We start from the raw sequence: 19,227 nt of genomic DNA, 5'->3' as shown, positions 1-19,227 counted from the left end.
ACTACACAGGGGCAGAATATAAATTGGCCATGAAACTAATCTTACAGTAAAATGAAGATATCAAGAATAGAAGGGATATCTTCAAATCGTCATAATTTCAGATTTGTACTACAATGTAATCCAAATTTTGATTCGGGATTCTTAATTTAAAATAACAAGAAAAGAGAATTAGAGTATCCATATAAATATCGATAAATGTGAATGTGTTATGTAATGTTATGTCCATGTTTCTAAGACAAATTGAAATTAAAATGAGACATACCATAGTCTGACGAACCTGGGCCTGAGGGTCCAGCACCAACATCCATATCTGTAAAATATTCAATGAGGATTGGATATCATTAATACAAATCAGGACATGTAGATAAAAAAGTTTAAAATACATTTACATTGACAAACTAATAATCTATTTTTATTCACATGAGTTCATTGTTTCCAAAAATTAATGTCTCAATATATCGATCCTGTATTCTTATTTTACAAACTTTATGTTGTTGACTGTAGCTTTAATTCATTTGTTGTCTTGTTGCATTATCATCAATTGATATCTATATTTCATTGTTTATTATTTTGATCTTGCTAGTATATTTTTTATAATGTAGAAGATTGTAAATAAGGATACTGTATTCTTCACATATATGCTAATTAACATATACATTTGACCAACATGTGTAAAGCCATGCCAGTTACAGCAAAACACATGTTCACGTGTGTGCGCAATTCAATCTTTCGTGATCATTGCGCAATGATTCTATGCGGAATTGCGCATCCGTGAATCAGAATTGATTTGGATATAGTAGTGTGATGAGTATCATTTCATAAAGACTTATGATATATTTTCAATTGGGTGTATTACGAGATTGAAATAGTATATTTGTTAATATTTGACAATAAAAAATAATATTTATAACTGGGTTATGATTCTATAGTCAATGTATGAAATGGCTGATGATAGGGATTTCACGGATGTGCAATTCCATTGTCACTCTGTGACGCATATTCTGGAGAGCGCAAGAAACATCACTCCTATTTCATGTGTGACGAATCTTAAATCAGATATCTGAACATCATATGTAGCTTATGTTGTGAGATCTATATAGGTTGAATATATGACTATCTACACATTTCTTAAAAGTCTAATCAAATATTAATATATTATATAAAGTAGGATATTTAACTTGTTCAGTCTCTATTTCAACTCCTCCCAGGACACCGGACGGAGAAGCAGCTGCACTGGCCCCCGGGTCCGGAGTTTGGGATCCAGCAGCTGTGAGGGAAGAAGAAGAGGCCGAGGATGGAGAGGATCGAAATCTGCTGGGGACCCGGAGACTGAGGAGGTCGCATAAAGTGACCTCATAAGGGAGTAGGTAGAGTTTCCATTCTGGATCAACTTTCTTACCATCTCTTTTATGGGCTTGTACCCACTCCCTTATGAGGTCCACTTTTTTGTGAAGGCGCAACCTCATATCTCCGAACCTCTGCATGATCTGATCCTGGCTCCTCTGGACGCCCTTCACCAATTGAACCTTATTGGTGATTGACTCCCAGAGGGCCTTCTTAACATGCGCATCTGTCAACTTCTTCTGGTTCCCAAACAGCTGCGGATAAAACTTCTGGACTGCGTGGACCAGTGCAGTACTCTCCTGCATGGCGAACCTGGGAGGTGTCATGCCTGCCGAGTTGCGTATATATATATTTATAATATATTATTACAAAAATACACCAGCAGGTATTAGAGAACTGACAAAGATGGCAACGTGTAATGGACTTTTATATTGTGCAGTAAACATGAGATGCACCATGTGACATGTTATCTGTACATCTGATTGGATAAAATTTTGAAATATTGTTATCATGTCTGTGAGAGCATCCTGACTTAAGTTATGTTTGTGTGATGAACTCTGATTGGCCGTTCCTTAATGTTTCATATCTTAGTAACTTCCATACACATACCTCCTGGTGGTGCTGTTACTACATTTTTCATGTAGACTTATTTTTAACTCATGGGCCTGTTATGCGGATGTGTGACGCAGATTTAATATACGTGATCTGTTAAATATTAATGTTTCAATTATCGTAAAAATCTAATACTGTCACATTATTAAATGTTGTAGACATTTCTAGGTTTAATATCGTTCTGTTTCTTTAATACAAATACGTTGGATTAATACACATTTGTCATTGTATGTATTTATTGTTCATTAAATCAATTTCGTGACTTATTGTGAAGTATTGACATTGCTCTATTAAATGTATTTATAATGCACATCGATTGTGTGCTATTGCGTGACATTAGACTAGAATGTGTAAAGATGCGAATCTCGTGTTGCAAGATACGTTTCCCACACAACATTTCTGAAATGCACAATTTCTGGTTCTAATGTCCGTAACATGGATAATCTGTTTATAAATGTTAAACTACACGTTTGTTTCTTATTAGTAAATAAACCTCGAGCTTGTATTTGTCTGAACTGCTCACATATGTTATGGTGCAATAGCGTCTTTATTTTTAAAGAGACATTACAACCAAATATTTACAAAAATGATGAGCTGGAGAGAGAATAAATGTTTAGACTTTAAAATGTAACTCAATTTATCTTTTTATTTAGATATCCTTAACAGAAGGAATTTCAATGCACATGGTTGAGCCAATCACATAAGGCATCTCTGTTCATCCACCAATCTTCATCTACTGAGCCTATCTCGATATGCTTTTCAAGAAAAGTATGTCAAGATAATGAGATAATAGAAGTAAAAGACACTCTTTAAATCGCAAAAGGATATTTTGTGTTCATGTCCCTTTAAGGAGACATTTCCCAATAATGCTTGAAAGATCATAAACCTATGCACCTCCCTTTCTCAAACTTAGTATAACATGTGACTAAAGCATATTTATATTACCTTCTGGATTGTTTTCCCCACTGTGAATGAAATATATTCTAATGGCTGTATTTAGCCGTCTTCAGCTTAAAGGGACATTAAGCTATATGTTCTTTACTGATTTCAATGGATAATAGAATATTAAAACAACTTCATATTTAGTTTATTATCTCATTAGGCTTTTAAAAATTTATATTCTTTGCTGAAAAGCATAGCTAGATAGGCTCTTTTGATGATGATTGTTGGTTGCACATAGATGCCTTATGTCATTATCTAAGCCATGTGCATTGATATTTATTTAGTCAAAGGATATTTAAAGGACTGAATGTAATTAGATAATAGTACATTAAAATTTGTTTTCAAATAAATTTGTATTGTGTAAAATTCAATAACTGATATTTTTTTGAATGTCCCTTTAAGGACCAAACCATTAGGAATATGTGGAGTTAACATTGTAGGAAATAAACTAAAGGGGAATGAAAATACATATAGATATGTGATATCTATCCAAGAGGTAAGATGAATAATTTTTTGAAATTATATTACAAACTAGCTATAGTTAAATGAGCCTTCAAATGACTCCAATAGAATCAGAAAAGTAATCAATATGGCATACAATAACTAGCTTGTGCTAAATATGAAATTAACTGACTTAACATTTTAAAACATATAAAATAATTTTGAAACTATATTTATTAGGAATTATGTTTTGTATACCTAAGGAAGATACAAGATTATTATAAAACAAATTAAACCTTCAACTACCATGTCACTTTAATGTAAGTTAACCACTTTCCTTTCTCAAAAGTGAAAAGAACAAAGTTGTTATGTCGAATTCAGACTACATATCCTCATAAACATTTACAAATTTACCATCTATATATTACACAATAAAACATCGATGGATTTAACTCCCAAATTATTTTATAAAAGATACTTGACTTTAACATTATATCTGAAAAAGTGGGATTTTCGATTATTAATTCAATCCATGGAGGCATAATTTTATATCATGCATGTGCTTGTGTCAAATAGGTCAACTACCAGTCATGAGAGTCAATTATTTTTTTTACTTGTCAGATTAGATGGATATATTTTATTATAAGCATGTTTGTTAAAAAGATGCTCTTTATATAAAATAAATGTTTAGTATTAAAAAATATTTATTGACAAGAAAATATATAAAAAAAAAAAAAAAGAACAAGTGTAATTCATTACAGATGAAACTCTGAAAAAAATAAAATAAGTAAACAATTTATTTCATACACACATTGTCTTAAAATATTCATTAAAGTCAAATAACTTTAAAATCCAGCTTGTGTCTATGCTCTAACATTTTTAAAATATTTCGAAAGATAGTTTTTATAAAAAATAAAAAAACATTCATACAGGAAATCTATACCTATCCATCATTTAAAATACCATTATATTGTCTAATCAAGTATTACATGTAAATATCAGCATTTAAAATTTATACAAAATAATGCATATAACATTTGGATAATAAAAAAAATTATAGTATGTATGCTGAACATAAATGTAATATTTCATGTCCCTTCAAATAATACCTCTATATCACTATAATATGTATTCCTTTGTCTGATTGTTCAGAATTTGATTCCTCTGTAGGCACAAAGTAGGGGTAATGTATGTAAGCTACAAAACTTCTAATATAAGGACATGTAATCTTTTCCTAATTTTTAACATTCTTCCTCCTGTGATTCTTAACTAGCATGCATTGGGCAAACCAACCTGGATTATGCAAGGTCTTTGAAAGTCAATTCTCTTGAAAATAACAGTTTATCTTCATTAGGTGGTCTATTCATTCATCATTTCCAAAATAGAGGATTGTAAAATACCATCTAAAAAAAAAAAATAATCTAGAGTTGTCTCCAATAGGGTGCCTCCACAGCCTAAATCCATCAAATTGTTGCCACTTACCATGTGAACGTGTCTTTGTATGGTTTTCCAGGTCAGCACATTTGAAAGACAATGCCTAGACATGATCCCATTGGTATTCTTCACTTTCAATCTTGGGATTCTTCACTTTCAATCTTGGATTCTTCACTTTCAGTCTGGGAATTCTTCACTTTCATTTTTTAATTCTTCACTTTCAGTCTTGAATTCTTCACTTTCAGTCTTTAGATAAGTCATCTCCCTAATTGGCAGAAAAGGTTGAATCAAACAATTATTACAAGTATGTGAATTAGTTCTGCACCCTTCTCCCCACCCCCTATTTCTGAAACAATTTCTGTCACTAGCTTACTAAGGCGTTTGTAGCAGTCTTGTGTTATGTTCTATCAATCAAGTGTGAAGATGAGTCATATTGAGCAGGACCTAACCTCTATGTGTGACTTTGAATCTGACTTTGAACCATAGTCTTGCTAGAGGATCCCTTTCTGAGTATGCAAAATTTAAGTAAATGTGTAAACTAAATACTAGTTTGGAAAATGTATGCCATATGATGTATTTTTGTGCCAAATTCATGCCAGCCACAGTCCATACATTTATACTTACCGGGCTCCGCTGATGTTGTCTTTAAAAGCCAGGTGCAAAGTCATTACAGGACCCAATGACCAGAGCATCACTTATATTAATAAATGTAAAAATTGGAATCATTTGATGAACAATCCTAACATTGTTTGCACAATTCTCCTACTTTGTCATTTCCCTAGAATTCACATATATATGTAAAATACTCCAATCTAAACTTCTATTATTTACCCGTCTGAAGTGGCGGTTGATGATGTCTGCTCTGACATTGAGCCCCTCGTCCTGGAATGGCCCCTCTAGAACAGGCCTCGTCCTCCTCATCTTGGAGGAGGCGTTCGGGCACCTGGGGCGAACCTGCAGCATCCCAGCCCACGGTGCAATATTATGCAGGACGCTGCAGGCTAGAACGATCTTCGCCACCTCCTAGGGCTGTACTGGAGGGCTCCTCCCGACCTATTAAGGCATCTGAATCTCATTTTTGGAGAGCCCAAACATCCTCTCCGGACTACAGCCCTAGTCTGCTTGGTGCCCTATTGTAGCGCTCCTGGGCCTCATCAGTAGGGGTTACGTAATGGTGTAATGAGCCAAGGCCAAGCTCATGTAACCAGAATCACCTATATATATGAACATAACAAAATAGAAAATATTTATAAAAATTAATAATTATATTCCAAAAAATTGCTTTGTGTACACGAAAATCCAATAACATAAAATTTTTAATTGAAAAATAATAATCTGGTTAAATATAATTCTCTATCTGACCATTTCAGCTAAGACATGCTACCTATGCGTATTTTACATAAACCAGACTTTGTTTAAAATAAAAACAAAATGGTTACATTGCATTTTCGATCTGGGCTGTGGCCATTTAAGCTAAAACATGCTACATATCTGTTTTGAGCTAAAACTAGACAGTTAGCGGAAAGAGACAATGACATGGGTTAATTGCATTCTCTAGTCTGGACCATTTCAGCTAAGACAATGCTACATATCTGTTTGGGAGCTAAAACTAGACATTTGCGGAAAGATAAAGAAATGTTAAATTGCATCCTATAAGCTGCACATTACACTAACAACAGTTAAGACTACAGTGGCAATTGTCTAACTAATTAACCAGGTTGTGCACAAATACTCACCAACGAGATACCCAGGTGGAAATGTGTCTTTCCTCAAACTGCCAGCCACAGGGACGACAGAGAGAGGATGCGGGCATCATGACAAGCCCCACCGAAATTCGCACACACAACCTGCATAATCCGCATCCGTGCATCAAAACATAATGCACGTTGAGGCTATGGAAATGTTTGGCGATTTCGGAATGGCAAGTCATCGCTGGAGCACGCAGCGCAATGTGGGTGCAATCTATTGCTCCCAAGACATTGGGTCAATTCAGCTATTGCAAAGAATTCCCTCTTCAGGCCCTCCAATCACCAATCATTCTGGAGGGAATCCTATGTAATGCTTACTGATAGGTACCATGGGTGCCCAGTAAGTGATCAAACACCACCGAGAATGTACCTTGAGCCAGGCCATGCATGTACATCTCTCCTGAATTGAAAACTCCCGAGTGCCAGGGACTATAGACAACTTAGCATCTTAGTGATACCAGGGACAGCAGTCCTTATTTGTATACGTGGCTCCAGATGAGGTCTAAGAACATCGTAAAGGCCAATGAGCTGTTCGCAGGATTGAGCCTAAACTTGTCATAACCTCAAAGTCACTCATGGTTTTCCAAGGGGGGTCTCACCCTGTAAACACGAGGACCTCTAACCCAATGAGCCCTTCGTCTCTCTTGGAGCCGCTGAGGCCCGCCTGATTCTATTAACCGCTACTTCTGCAACAGCTCCAGCAGCAGCGTCTATCAGATCGTCATCCATATTTGCCAAGCTTTAGGCAGCACAAAGCCAAACAGCAGAGCAAACACAACACAGAGGAGTAACAAGGTAGTGCAAAAACACAGAAGGCGAATTGATACAATGTCGATCACAAGGGATACTTTGGCCATTTGTTTGGGGGATTTATAGTGCAATTAGGGTCCAATGGTAGTAGAGTTTGTAATGATTGCTGATTGTATCACTTGTTTGTATTGTGAGCGGGCGCGAATGCTTTCAAAGTGGGGGCGTTTTTTTTAGGTGGGTTGCTGAAATTTTGTTTTCCCCCAATGAATCACAACGTGAAAGTGTAAAATATCACACATACAGTGCATCTTCGTAAGTTTGTTTCATATGCTAATAAATACTTAATAAACGGTAATCTTATAGTAAAAAGCAAACGTCCACGCTAACAGTGAATGAAAGTGCATACTTGTGTATAATGTGTACATAGAATGTGATCGGTCAATGTTGCTGCAATATTGTTTGTAAACGATAAAGTAACAGCTGACATCTCTAGTATTGTATATATAAGTGATTAGCGAGATGTCAATATTGTTACGCGTCCCTTTAAAATCGCAATAATAATTCAGAACTTCTGGCTGTCATCTGTAGTATTGACATATATTAAGTGATTGGCGAGATGTCAATATTGTACGCGTCCTCTTTAAAATCACAATAATACTGAAGATCTTCCGGCTGCCATCTGTAGTATTGTATATATAAGTGATTGGCGAGATTGCAATATTGTACGCGTCCCCTTTAAAATCGCACTAATATTCCGAACTTCCGGCTGTCATCTGTAGTATTGTATATATAAGTGATTGGCGGAGATGTCAATAGTGTAACGCGTCCCATTAAGAATCGCACTAATAATTCCGAACTTCCGGCTGTCATCTGTAGTATTGTATATATATGTGATTTGCGAGCTGACAATATTTAGTACGCATCCCTTTAAAATCGCCATAATAATGATGTTCCAAACTGTTGTTTACGTATATGTAGTATTGTAGTATTGAGTGCTAAAGTTCTGAAAGGGGCGGTACAGTCCTAAAGCTGTATTGTATGGTTGAATCTTCTAAGACGTCATCATATTATTAACCTGCCTAGTGTAGTTCTGAAATCCTCATTGTGTTGTTGTATTGTGCTACATTGTTATTGTGTGCTGAATAAAATCTAAATGTGGGCTTTGTGGTTGCGTGATGGGAGTGATGCGTGTTATTGTACATGTACGTAGTATATTGTGATTGTGTCCCACATATGCTGACTTCTATATAGCGTCTGGGCATTGTTGTTCCTTCCCATAAAGTGACATTCTGTAATCTGGTGTACTGATGTGTGCTTGTTGTACGTAATTCCTAATGGTATATTGTGAGTGAATCAGGATGGTTAAAGGGACAGTAAAATCACTATTTTATGTTTCTGATTCCTAGAGAGAATGTAATGTGTTTTTCCCCCATCATTTGAATGCACATGTATGAGTGAATGATAAAAGTAATGTATGTGCAGTCCATGTAATGATCATGTGTAAGCCTATGTAGATATGCTGTTGCTGCAAGCATATGAGTTGAATAAATGAAATGCAATACTATAAGGTAAATGAGAGGTGTTTCCCATTTGTCTACTGTTTGTGAATCCTGAAATGTTCCAATTATTTTTCTGTCCATTTAAATCTGATGTAATTGTTAAAATGTTTGTTACTAGTGATGGTTGAATTGTTAGTTGATGTAATGAAAAAGTATCAAACAATTTAATGTTGGTTGTGAATTTCCCATAAGTAAAAGCCATAACTCCCATAGGGAAATAGCCATTTCTTGATCTATTTGTCATAGCGGGGCTAACGCAGGAAAACATGAGTTAGTTTCAGAATTCTAAGCGCTGGTATTTAGAGTTTTCTTGGCTAACGCTTTTTTCCGTGCATTAGGTAAATCTGTCTGTCTCGTGCACGAGCACGTCTTCCCCATAGAAGTCAATGGATGAGAAAAATTTGTGTGTAAATAAAATCCAAGACTGGTTTGAGCGTAAAGTGAGTGACGTCATGGTCTTGTGTGAAAAGAGGTAGCTAAATCGTGTTAATTTCGAATCAAAAAATCTTCTTTGTGTATGTAATAGTTGTGTATATTGTTTGTATCATCGATGAGTGGTATGTATGTGATAATATTATTAGTTAGATGTAGCTATATGAGTGTCTGTTCCCGTCTGTCAATGTAAGTCAATGGCAAGATGGATTTGTGTTGGGTTTTTTTCTAACACCCGAGATATCGTAACTTTGAGCCTTTCTATTTTGACGTGAAAATATGAAAAATGAAAAATAAATATAGTGTAGTGTTTGTATGAGTGTAAGTGTACTTTGTGTAATATTTGTTTTGTGATTCGTGGATGTTTATTTTCGCGTTAGATGTTAACTCCTGGGTCTGGGTTGTCGGTAATGATTTCAGCGTTATGAAATTTTTGAGTGTCGGTAAGTAAACTCTAAATACCAGCGGGCGGTAAAAAGCAGCGTTAGGAGCCCTTTACGCTGGTTTTTACGGCGGCCGCAAAACTCTAAATCTAGGCGAATCAAACCTAACACTACACTATCATTAAATTAATTAAATAAATTACCTACAAGTACCTAAAATTACATACAATTAAATAAACTAAACTAAAGTGCAAAGAAAAACAAACACTAAATTACAAAAAATAAAAAAAGATTACAAGAATTTAAAGCTAATTACACCTAATCTAAGCCCCCTAATAAAATAAAAAGCCCCCCAAAATAATAAAATTCCTAAATTAAAAAGTAATCAGCTCTTTTACCAGCCCTTAAAAGGGCTTTTTGCGGGGCATTGCCCCAAAGTAATCAGCTCTTTTACCTGTAAAAAAAATACAATACCCCCCCCCCAACATTGCAACCCACCATATTTCCTTGTAGTTCCAATATCAATTAAAATGGCTTTATTTTACTAATTATTCATGAAACAAATGTTTAATTGCAGCTATTTCATCAAGCATACATGACAGATCATGTTGTGTTTAATATCTCTCTCACATACGTCACTGGCTGACATTTTTTTATGAAATTAGGGTCCTGAACCAAAAATGGGCCGTCTTGTAAGCATACATTCCTGCTTTTTCAAATAAAGATACTAAGAAAACAAAGAAAATTGATATTAGGAGTAAATTAGAACGTGTGTTACCTATTTTCGTAGCTGGATTGATTCCTGTAAAAGATCCCCACTCTAAGATCTGGATTTGCACTGATCTTAGAGGGGGGGGGGGAATCTTTTACAGGAATCAATCTGGCTATGAAAATATCCGAAGGGAACGAACGGCTGCTTATTTCCGCATTCGGATACTCACGAAGGATCCAAATGCACAGAACTAATATCCAGTGAGGGCTTCTGCAACCAGTATTCAAACACCAGATCTTCTCAGAGAGCAGGCCGTGGTGTGTATTGCTTCTGAAGAATTAGTGTCATACAAGCCACTGCTGACTCTCTAGAAGGTGTCGTGTTTGAATACTTGTGCACAAGCCCACTGCTGACCTCTAGAAGGTGCCGTGTTTGAATACTTGTGCACAAGCCACTGCTGACTCTCTAGAAGGTGCAGTGTTTGAATACTTGTGCACAAGCCACTGCTGACTCTCTAGAAGGTGCCTTGTTTGAATACTTGTGCACAAGCCACTGCTGACTCTCTAGAAGGTGCCCGTGTTTGAATCTTGTGCACAAGCCACTGCTGACTTTCTAGAAGGTGCCGTGTTTGAATACTTGTGCACAAGCCACGGCTGACTCTCTAGAAGGTGCCATGTTTGAATACTTGTGCACAAGCCACTGCTGACTCTCCGAGAAGGTGCCATGTTTGAATACTTGTGCACAAGCCACTGCTGGACTCTCTAGAAGGTGCAGTGTTTGAATACTTGTGCACAAGCCACTACTGACTTTCTAGAAGGTGCCGTGTTTGAATACTTGTGCACAAGCCGCTGCTGACTCTCTAGAAGGTGCCGTGTTTGAATACTTGTGCACAAGCCGCTGCTGACTCTCTAGAAGGTGCCGTGTTTGAATACTTGTGCACAAGCCACTGCTGACTCTCTAGAAGGTGCCGTGTTTGAATACTTGTGCACAAGCCACTGCTGACTCTCTAGAAGGTGCCGTGTTTGAATACTTGTGCACAAGCCATTGCTGACTCTCTAGAAGGTGCCGTGTTTGAATACTTGTGCACAAGCCACTGCTGACTCTCTAGCAGGTGCCATGTTTGAATACTTGTGCACAAGCTACTGCTGACTCTCTAGAAGGTGCCGTGTTTGAATACTTGTGCACAAGCCACTGCTGACTCTCTAGCAGGTGCCATGTTTGAATACTTGTGCCACAAGCTACTGCTGACTCTCTAGAAGGTGCCGTGTTTGAATACTTGTGCACAAGCCACTGCTGACTCTCTAGAAGGTGCCGTGTTTGAATACTTGTGCACAAGCCATTGCTGACTCTCTAGAAGGTGCCGTGTTTTAATACTTGTGCACAAGCCCGCTGCTGACTCTCTAGAAGGTGCCGTGTTTGAATACTTGTGCACAAGCCGCTGCTGACTCTCTAGAAGGTGCCGTGTTTGAATACTTGTGCACAAGCTACGGCTGACTCTCTAGAAGGTGCCAGTGTTTGAATACTTGTGCAACAAGCCATTGCTGACTCTCTAGAAAGGTGCCGTGTTTGAATACTTGTGCACAAGCCATTGCTGACCGCTCTAGAAGGTGCCGTGTTTGAATACTTGTGCACAAGCCGCTGCTGACTCTCTAGAAGGTGCCGTGTTTGAATACTTGTGCACAAGCTACTGCTGACTCTCTAGAAGGTGCCGTGTTTGAATACTTGTGCACAAGCCATTGCTGACTCTCTAGAAGGTGCCGTGTTTGAATACTTGTGCACAAGCCATTGCTGACTCTCTAGAAGGTGCCAGTGTTTGAATACTTGTGCACAAGCCGCTGCTGACTCTCTAGAAGGTGCCGTGTTTGAATACTTGTGCAACAAGCCGCTGCTGACTCTCTAGAAGGTGCCGTGTTTGAATACTTGTGCACAAGCTACTGCTGACTCTCTAGAAGGTGCCGTGTTTGAATACTTGTGCACAAGCCACTGCTGACTCTCTAGAAGGTGCCCGTGTTTGAATACTTGTGCACAAGCCATTGCATGACTCTCCAGAAGGTGCCGTGTTTGAATACTTGTGCACAAGCCGCTGCTGACTCTCTAGAAGGTGCCGTGTTTGAATACTTGTGCACAAGCTACTGCTGACTCTCTAGAAGGTGCCGTGTTTGAATACTTGTGCACAAGCCACTGCTGACTCTCTAGAAGGTGCCGTGTTTGAATACTTGTGCACAAGCCATTGCTGACTCTCTAGAAGGTGCCCGTGTTGAATACTTGTGCACAAGCCGCTGCTGACTCTCTAGAAGGTGCCGTGTTTGAATACTTGTGCACAAGCCGCTGCTGACTCTCTAGAAGGTGCCGTGTTTTGAATACTTGTGCACAAGCTACTGCTGACTCTCTAGAAGGTGCCCGTGTTTGAATACTTGTGCACAAGCCATTGCTGACTCTCTAGAAGGTGCCGTGTTTGAATACTTGTGCACAAGCCATTGCTGACGCTCTAGAAGGTGCCGTGTTTGAATACTTGTGCACAAGCCGCTGCTGACTCTCTAGAAGGTGCCGTGTTTGAATACTTGTGCACAAGCTACTGCTGACTCTCTAGAAGGTGCCGTGTTTGAATACTTGTGCACAAGCCACTGCTGACTCTCTAGAAGGTGCCGTGTTTGAATACTTGTGCACAAGCCATTGCTGACTCTCTAGAAGGTGCCGTGTTTGAATACTTGTGCACAAGCCGCTGCTGACTCTCTAGAAGGTGCCGTGTTTGAATACTTGTGCACAAGCCGCTGCTGACTCTCTAGAAGGTGCCGTGTTTGAATACTTGTGCACAAGCTACTGCTGACTCTCTAGAAGGTGCCGTGTTGAATACTTGTGCACAAGCCATTGCTGACTCTCTAGAAGGTGCCGTGTTTGAATACTTGTGCACAAGCCATTGCTGACTCTCCAGAAGGTGCCGTGTTTGAATACTTGTGCACAAGCCCGCTGCTGACTCTCTAGAAGGTGCCGTGTTTGAATACTTGTGCACAAGCTACTGCTGACTCTCTAGAAGGTGCCCGTGTTTGAATACTTGTGCACAAGGCCACTGCTGACTCTCTAGAAGGTGCCGTGTTTGAATACTTGTGCACAAGCCATTGCTGGACTTTCTAGAAGGTGCCGTGTTTGAATACTTGTGCACAAGCCGCTGCTGACTCTCTAGAAGGTGCCGTGTTTGAATACTTGTGCACAAGCCATTGCTGACTCTCTAGAAGGTGCCGTGTTTGAATACTTGTGCACAAGCCATTGCTGACTTTCTAGAAGGTGCCGTGTTTGAATACTTGTGCACAAGCCGCTGCTGACTCTCTAGAAGGTGCCGTGTTTGAATACTTGTGCACAAGCCATTGCTGACTCTCTAGAAGGTGCCGTGTTTGAATACTTGTGCACAAGCCATCACAGTATTTTTCTCATGGAAGTATATTGCAGACATGTTTTGATTTGAAATTGAAATGCACCCATACACATTTCATTTGAACCTTTTTATCCCTTAATATATTTGAAGGTTTCTATCGTGTCGCCTCTTTCCCTTACCGCCTCTAAACTTGACATATTGAGGGGTAGATTTATGAAACAGCAGATGCTGCTTATTCCGTGCGAGCCTTACGGCTCACCGGAAATATAAGTTAAGAAGCAGCAGTCTAAAGACCGCTGCTCCTTAATTCGCCCACCACCTCTGAGGAGGCAGACAGCAATCATTCCGATCACATACGATCGGGATGATTGACAGCCCCTACTAGCGGCCAATTGGTCGCAAATGTGCAGGGGGCGGCATTGCACAAGCATTTCTCTAGAAATGCTTGTACAATGTTAAATGCCGACAGCTTAGAGTTTTTTTTGTTTTATTTTTTTAGACCATGTACCATTTAAAGGGACAGTCAACTCCAAAATTGTTATTGTTTAAAAAGATAGATAATCCCTTTATTACCCATTCCCCAGTGTTATATTAATATACTTTTTACCTCTGTGATTACCACTTTTGACAGCCCCCTGATCACATGACTTTATTTATTATCTATTGACTTTCATTTTAGCCAATTAGTGCAGTGTCATCCACAACCTACAGGCGTGAGTCTCCTGTTGTGAAAAGCAAATAAAAAAGCATGTGACAAGTGGCTGTCTGTAGTGGCTTAGAAGCAGGCAAAAAATGTAGATGTTAAATGTTATAAAGTATATAAATATAACTATGTTGGTTGTGCTAAGCTGGGGAATGGGTGGTAAAGGCGTTAACAAATTTTGGTGTTGACTGTCCCGTTAAATAGCCCTCTTTTGGATAGCTTCAAGTTTATTTATATCCTTCTAGAGATATGGGAGTAGATTTATTAAAAGGCGAGATGGAGTGAATGATGTCCGCTTGACCTCGCTAAATGCTGACAGCATATGCATTTATCATTGCACAAGCATTTCTGGTGATTACTATCATTGCATCAAGCATTTCTGGTGCTTACTGGTTGCCAGTCGGCTGCTAGCAGGGGCCGTCAATCATCCTGATTGGATTGGATCGGGATTATTTCAGTGGTGGCGGAGAATTTAAGGAGCAGCGGTCTTATGATCGTCGGCTTCTTAACTTTCTGTTTCAGGCGGACCTGAAACGATAGGGCTCAGAAGGAGTATCCGCTGCTTAATAAAATGGAGCCCATGGTCTCCAGTCTCTAGAACTGTACACAATAATCAAGATGAGTAGGGATGGGCGAATGTGTTTATATCCGAATTCGAATGTTAGAACAAATGTTATTGTAGAAATTCTGATTTACATTAATAGAATGTTGATAAGAATGAATATTCTTAAAAATTCATTTTTTCGAATGTTTATTTACAGTTTCGAATGTCACATTCGAATTCGAATGTCACATTCGAATTCAAATGTTACAATTGAATTCGAATTGTTACATTCGAATATCACATTCGAATTTGAATATTACATTTATAAAACACAGTATTAGACTAGAAATACTATTTCAAATTCGAATGTCACATTCGAATTCGAATATTATATTTTGAAATTGAATGAATACATAGCTAAACATTCTATTATTCGAACGAATATTTTCGAATTTTATTGAAAAATTCGAAAACGAAAATTTGAAAATAGAATGTTAGAATGTTATATAAACATTCGAAATTCGATTTGAACGAACGAATGTATCAAAATTCATTTTAAATTTCGAATTTTTAGAAACATTCGCCCATCCCTAAAGATGAGGTCTAACTAGTGATCTGTAAAGTGGCATAATAATCTTGCTATTTCTGCTACTAATACCTCTAACAATGCAACCAAATATTATACTGGCTGCACTGGCTGCACTGCTGCATTGTTTAACACATTTTAAAACATCTGAAATAATAATTCCCAAGTCCCGTTCCACTTTAGTTACACTCAGTAAAGTGTCATTGAGACTGTAGTAGTTGTACCTTTGGGTTTGTGAATCCTAAATGCAAAATTTTGCATTTGGTAATATTACATTTTAGATCCCAGAAAGGATACAATGAGAACAAAATAAATTAGATAATAGAGGTACGTTGGAACGTTTCAGTTTAAAATCATATGCTCTACCCGAATAATGAAAGAAAAAAAAGAAAGAAAAAAAATAGGTTTCAACAAAGGTTGGAGATAGAAATAGAAGTATGATTTCTACTTTTTTTTTCTTTTATGAACAGAGAGAATAAGCACCACTAATGTTTCTTGCACTCTGTAGGCTATATGAGGATTTTACAATTCAGAAAGAATGATGGTTCATATGGTGCCTGGATTGAACGAAGGAGCAGTACATGGTGAGATTAAACATGCAATAAAAATATACTTTAATTCTCTTGTCTTATCTATTTCATCCTTTATCATTTTTACCTTAACGTGGCAAGTCTTAGGGGGTACTGGAGGAACTGAGATCACCCATAATCCTTCACAAAGCCCCCCCATTCTCAAAGGTGCCACCAGCCATAGATTTACAAGCTAGTCATTTATATACATATCCGTAGCAGTACCCAGGGCAAGAAGACAGGTAAATGAGGAGAGGGTATTAACATGTTTTTATTTATAAAGGGCTAGAATACAAGTGGAGTGCTAATTTATTGCGTGCCCGCAAACGGGCAAATTTGCACGTTTGCGGGCACAAGATAAATAACCAGCCATTACAAGTGGCTGGTTATTGCTACCGCACGCTTGCAGTAGCAAATAGCGCTTATAAAATTAACTAGAGATCAGATCTCTGGTTAATTTTATAAATGTGCCCCAAATGAACCCAAAATACAGTGGTGTGTATTTTATTAAAAAATTCAAATTTTAGTATTTCTATTTTTTAATAAAATATCTGCACTACGCACTATATACATATATACTGTTTTTATGTGTTAATATTTGTATATGCAGCTATTAACACATAAATACTGTATATATGTACTGTATACATTTATTTTAATATTGCTGCCATCGCTGCGCTACTTACCCCCCTTCGCTGCGCTTAGGTTCTGTGCTATCTCTGATGGCATCAGAACGAGGTTTCCATTGGAGCCTAGGGAAGCACGCTCTCGTGAGCTAAATGCTTCCTAGCAATGTGAAGGCAAGCTCACATTCACATCAACTTGTTGTACCAGCGCACTTTATTGTGCGCTGATATTACTCAGTGGAGCGCTAATATCGCTTTCACAAAAGCAATATTTAGCGCTCCACTTGTAATCTGGCCCCAAATCTAGAATCCCCCTTGTTGTAATCAGATATTTCATTCACACTCTTTTAATTTCTTTTCATCCATCCCTTTTTCTCTTTCTGAAGCACACACAGACGTATGTGCACACATGACTCCTACACACACAAACACTTGCATGTACATATGCAAATACACACATGCACACACTTGCATATACGTAAGTACTTACACACATGACACACAATAAACTCATACAGACACATGCATGCAAACACATATGAATGCTCATGCGCACACACGCACAAACTCACATATATGCAACCTCTCCTTCCTTTCTATTGTTCACGTTCTCCGTTTCGTCTCCTTATATAGGCTTACTGCCTTTGTTGTAAAAGTGTTATCTCTTGCTCGCAAATACATTGGTGTGGACGTAGAAGACATCCGTATTTCAGCAAAGTATCTCACCACCATGCAGAATACAGACGGAAGCTTCCGAGAGATATTATCTGTAATCCACACAGATATGAAGGTGAAAAGGAAGCTAAATCCTCTGTCTCTCTGCGTGTCAATTATATCTATCTATCTATCTATCTATCTATCTATCTATTTATCTGTCTATCTGTCATTTTCACTATCTATCTGTCTGTCTAATCGATCTGTCTGTCTATCTATCTATCTATCTATCTATCTATATGTCTGTCTGTCTGTCTGTCTGTCTGTCTGTCTAATCTATCTATCTATCTATCTATCATCTATCTATCTATCTATCAATACATCTTAACCTATACCCCAGCTCTTAGCTGGTGGTTTGCAATCACCCTGGACTAGTCCAACCGCCAGTCCCTCCAGACTAGTCCAGACAATTGCACAAGCACAGGGAGGCATTAAACGCAGGCAGCGCATTTCTGTCCCCTAGCCACAATACCAGATTTGCGGGAGTTTGTTAAAAGGAGCTGAATAGCTTTTCACAAGGTTTTTAAATTCAAACCCATTTGTCACAACGTTTTCACATGTGCTTGCGGCATACTTGCACCCCCATTATACCATGCATAAGAATAATTTGACACTAACATTCCAATCCATCAGAAAGCACTTCAAATTCAACACCTTTGGACTTTTGAAAATAATTTTTTCCTTTTTCAAATAACCGCAATGATTTACAAAGAAACACATATTATACTCTCTATTTTTTCAAACTAAAGTTGATATGTATTGGTTTTAAGTATCTGCTATTGCCACATCCAACATGGAATATCTAGAGGGTCACATGATCCTAATATAAAGGAGTGGATTTTCCTGTTTACAATGAGGTGTAGTAAAGTTATATGAATTTATTGTTGACAGAGAGATGCATAGTTTCATAATCCTACCTTATGTATTATCCAAAAAAGTTTTTCTAGAGAAAAAAAGAAACTTCCATTATTATATAAACCTGGGTGACCGGTATAAAAGACATTCTCTATTTTCAAATGAGAGGTTATTCACCCCTCTTGTTTGCAAGGGGACAGAATTATGGGAATTTTTTTTACTGCCTAGATCCAGGAATCAGACTACTGGTGATAAAAGACAGCTGTGTGGTCACACATTATATCATCCCCTTTGTACAATAGACAAGGGATTTGCAGAATGTCATTCTCAATGCCTACAGCAGATAGAGAGGCAGGGTACCCCCAGCTTCAGAAGAAGTGTATGAAGTGGGTTCCAGCAGATCTCCCTATCATAATGCATACAGTACAGTACATGTAAGGTCATATGTCCAATTATGAGACAAGTGATCATTCTAGGGAGTTCTTTTTCTCTCTTTTTCTTCTTTTTCTCCTACTGTATCCTTCTCATTCTCCTTCTGCTTTTGCAGGGTGGTGTTGATGGAGTAAATGCTGGAATCTCTCTCACGGCCTATGTGACGATCGCCCTCCATCATTCTTTGGAATCTCTCTCTGAAAACTCTGAAGAAGTGGTACGTTGTGATCTCATCATACTGATGCCTTATAGGGTCTAATGTTTGTCTATATTTCACAGGGATGGGAGTTTTACCAATATAATTTATTTCTTTATCCCTCCCCTTTTATATTTGGGCTATTTCCAGCTGACAATTATCCTCCACTGTTTTAACGTCAATTCTCCAGTCATCCAGTCTTTCTCTTCCACTTAAGCTCTGATCACTGTATATACCTCCTCTACCTATAAAATATTTGTGCGTTCTTGAGTCTC

The 19,227-nt window shown here is 38.0% G+C and overlaps 1 protein-coding gene across 1 annotated transcript in view; it reads left to right on the top strand.

Moving 5' to 3' along the window:
- LOC128667103 (complement C4-like) overlaps positions 1–19,227 on the top strand; it is a 236,879-nt gene that overhangs the window by 143,391 nt on the left and 74,261 nt on the right. The window contains 3 exon segments of the mRNA XM_053721997.1: positions 16,069–16,144; positions 17,389–17,545; positions 18,872–18,973. Of these exon segments, the coding sequence (XP_053577972.1) occupies positions 16,069–16,144; positions 17,389–17,545; positions 18,872–18,973 (335 nt within the window).

The sequence above is a fragment of the Bombina bombina genome, chromosome 7 (genome assembly GCF_027579735.1).
Source record: "Bombina bombina isolate aBomBom1 chromosome 7, aBomBom1.pri, whole genome shotgun sequence".
Taxonomy (NCBI): Eukaryota; Metazoa; Chordata; class Amphibia; order Anura; family Bombinatoridae; genus Bombina; species Bombina bombina.
This window is presented reverse-complemented; position numbering and strand designations above follow the sequence as displayed.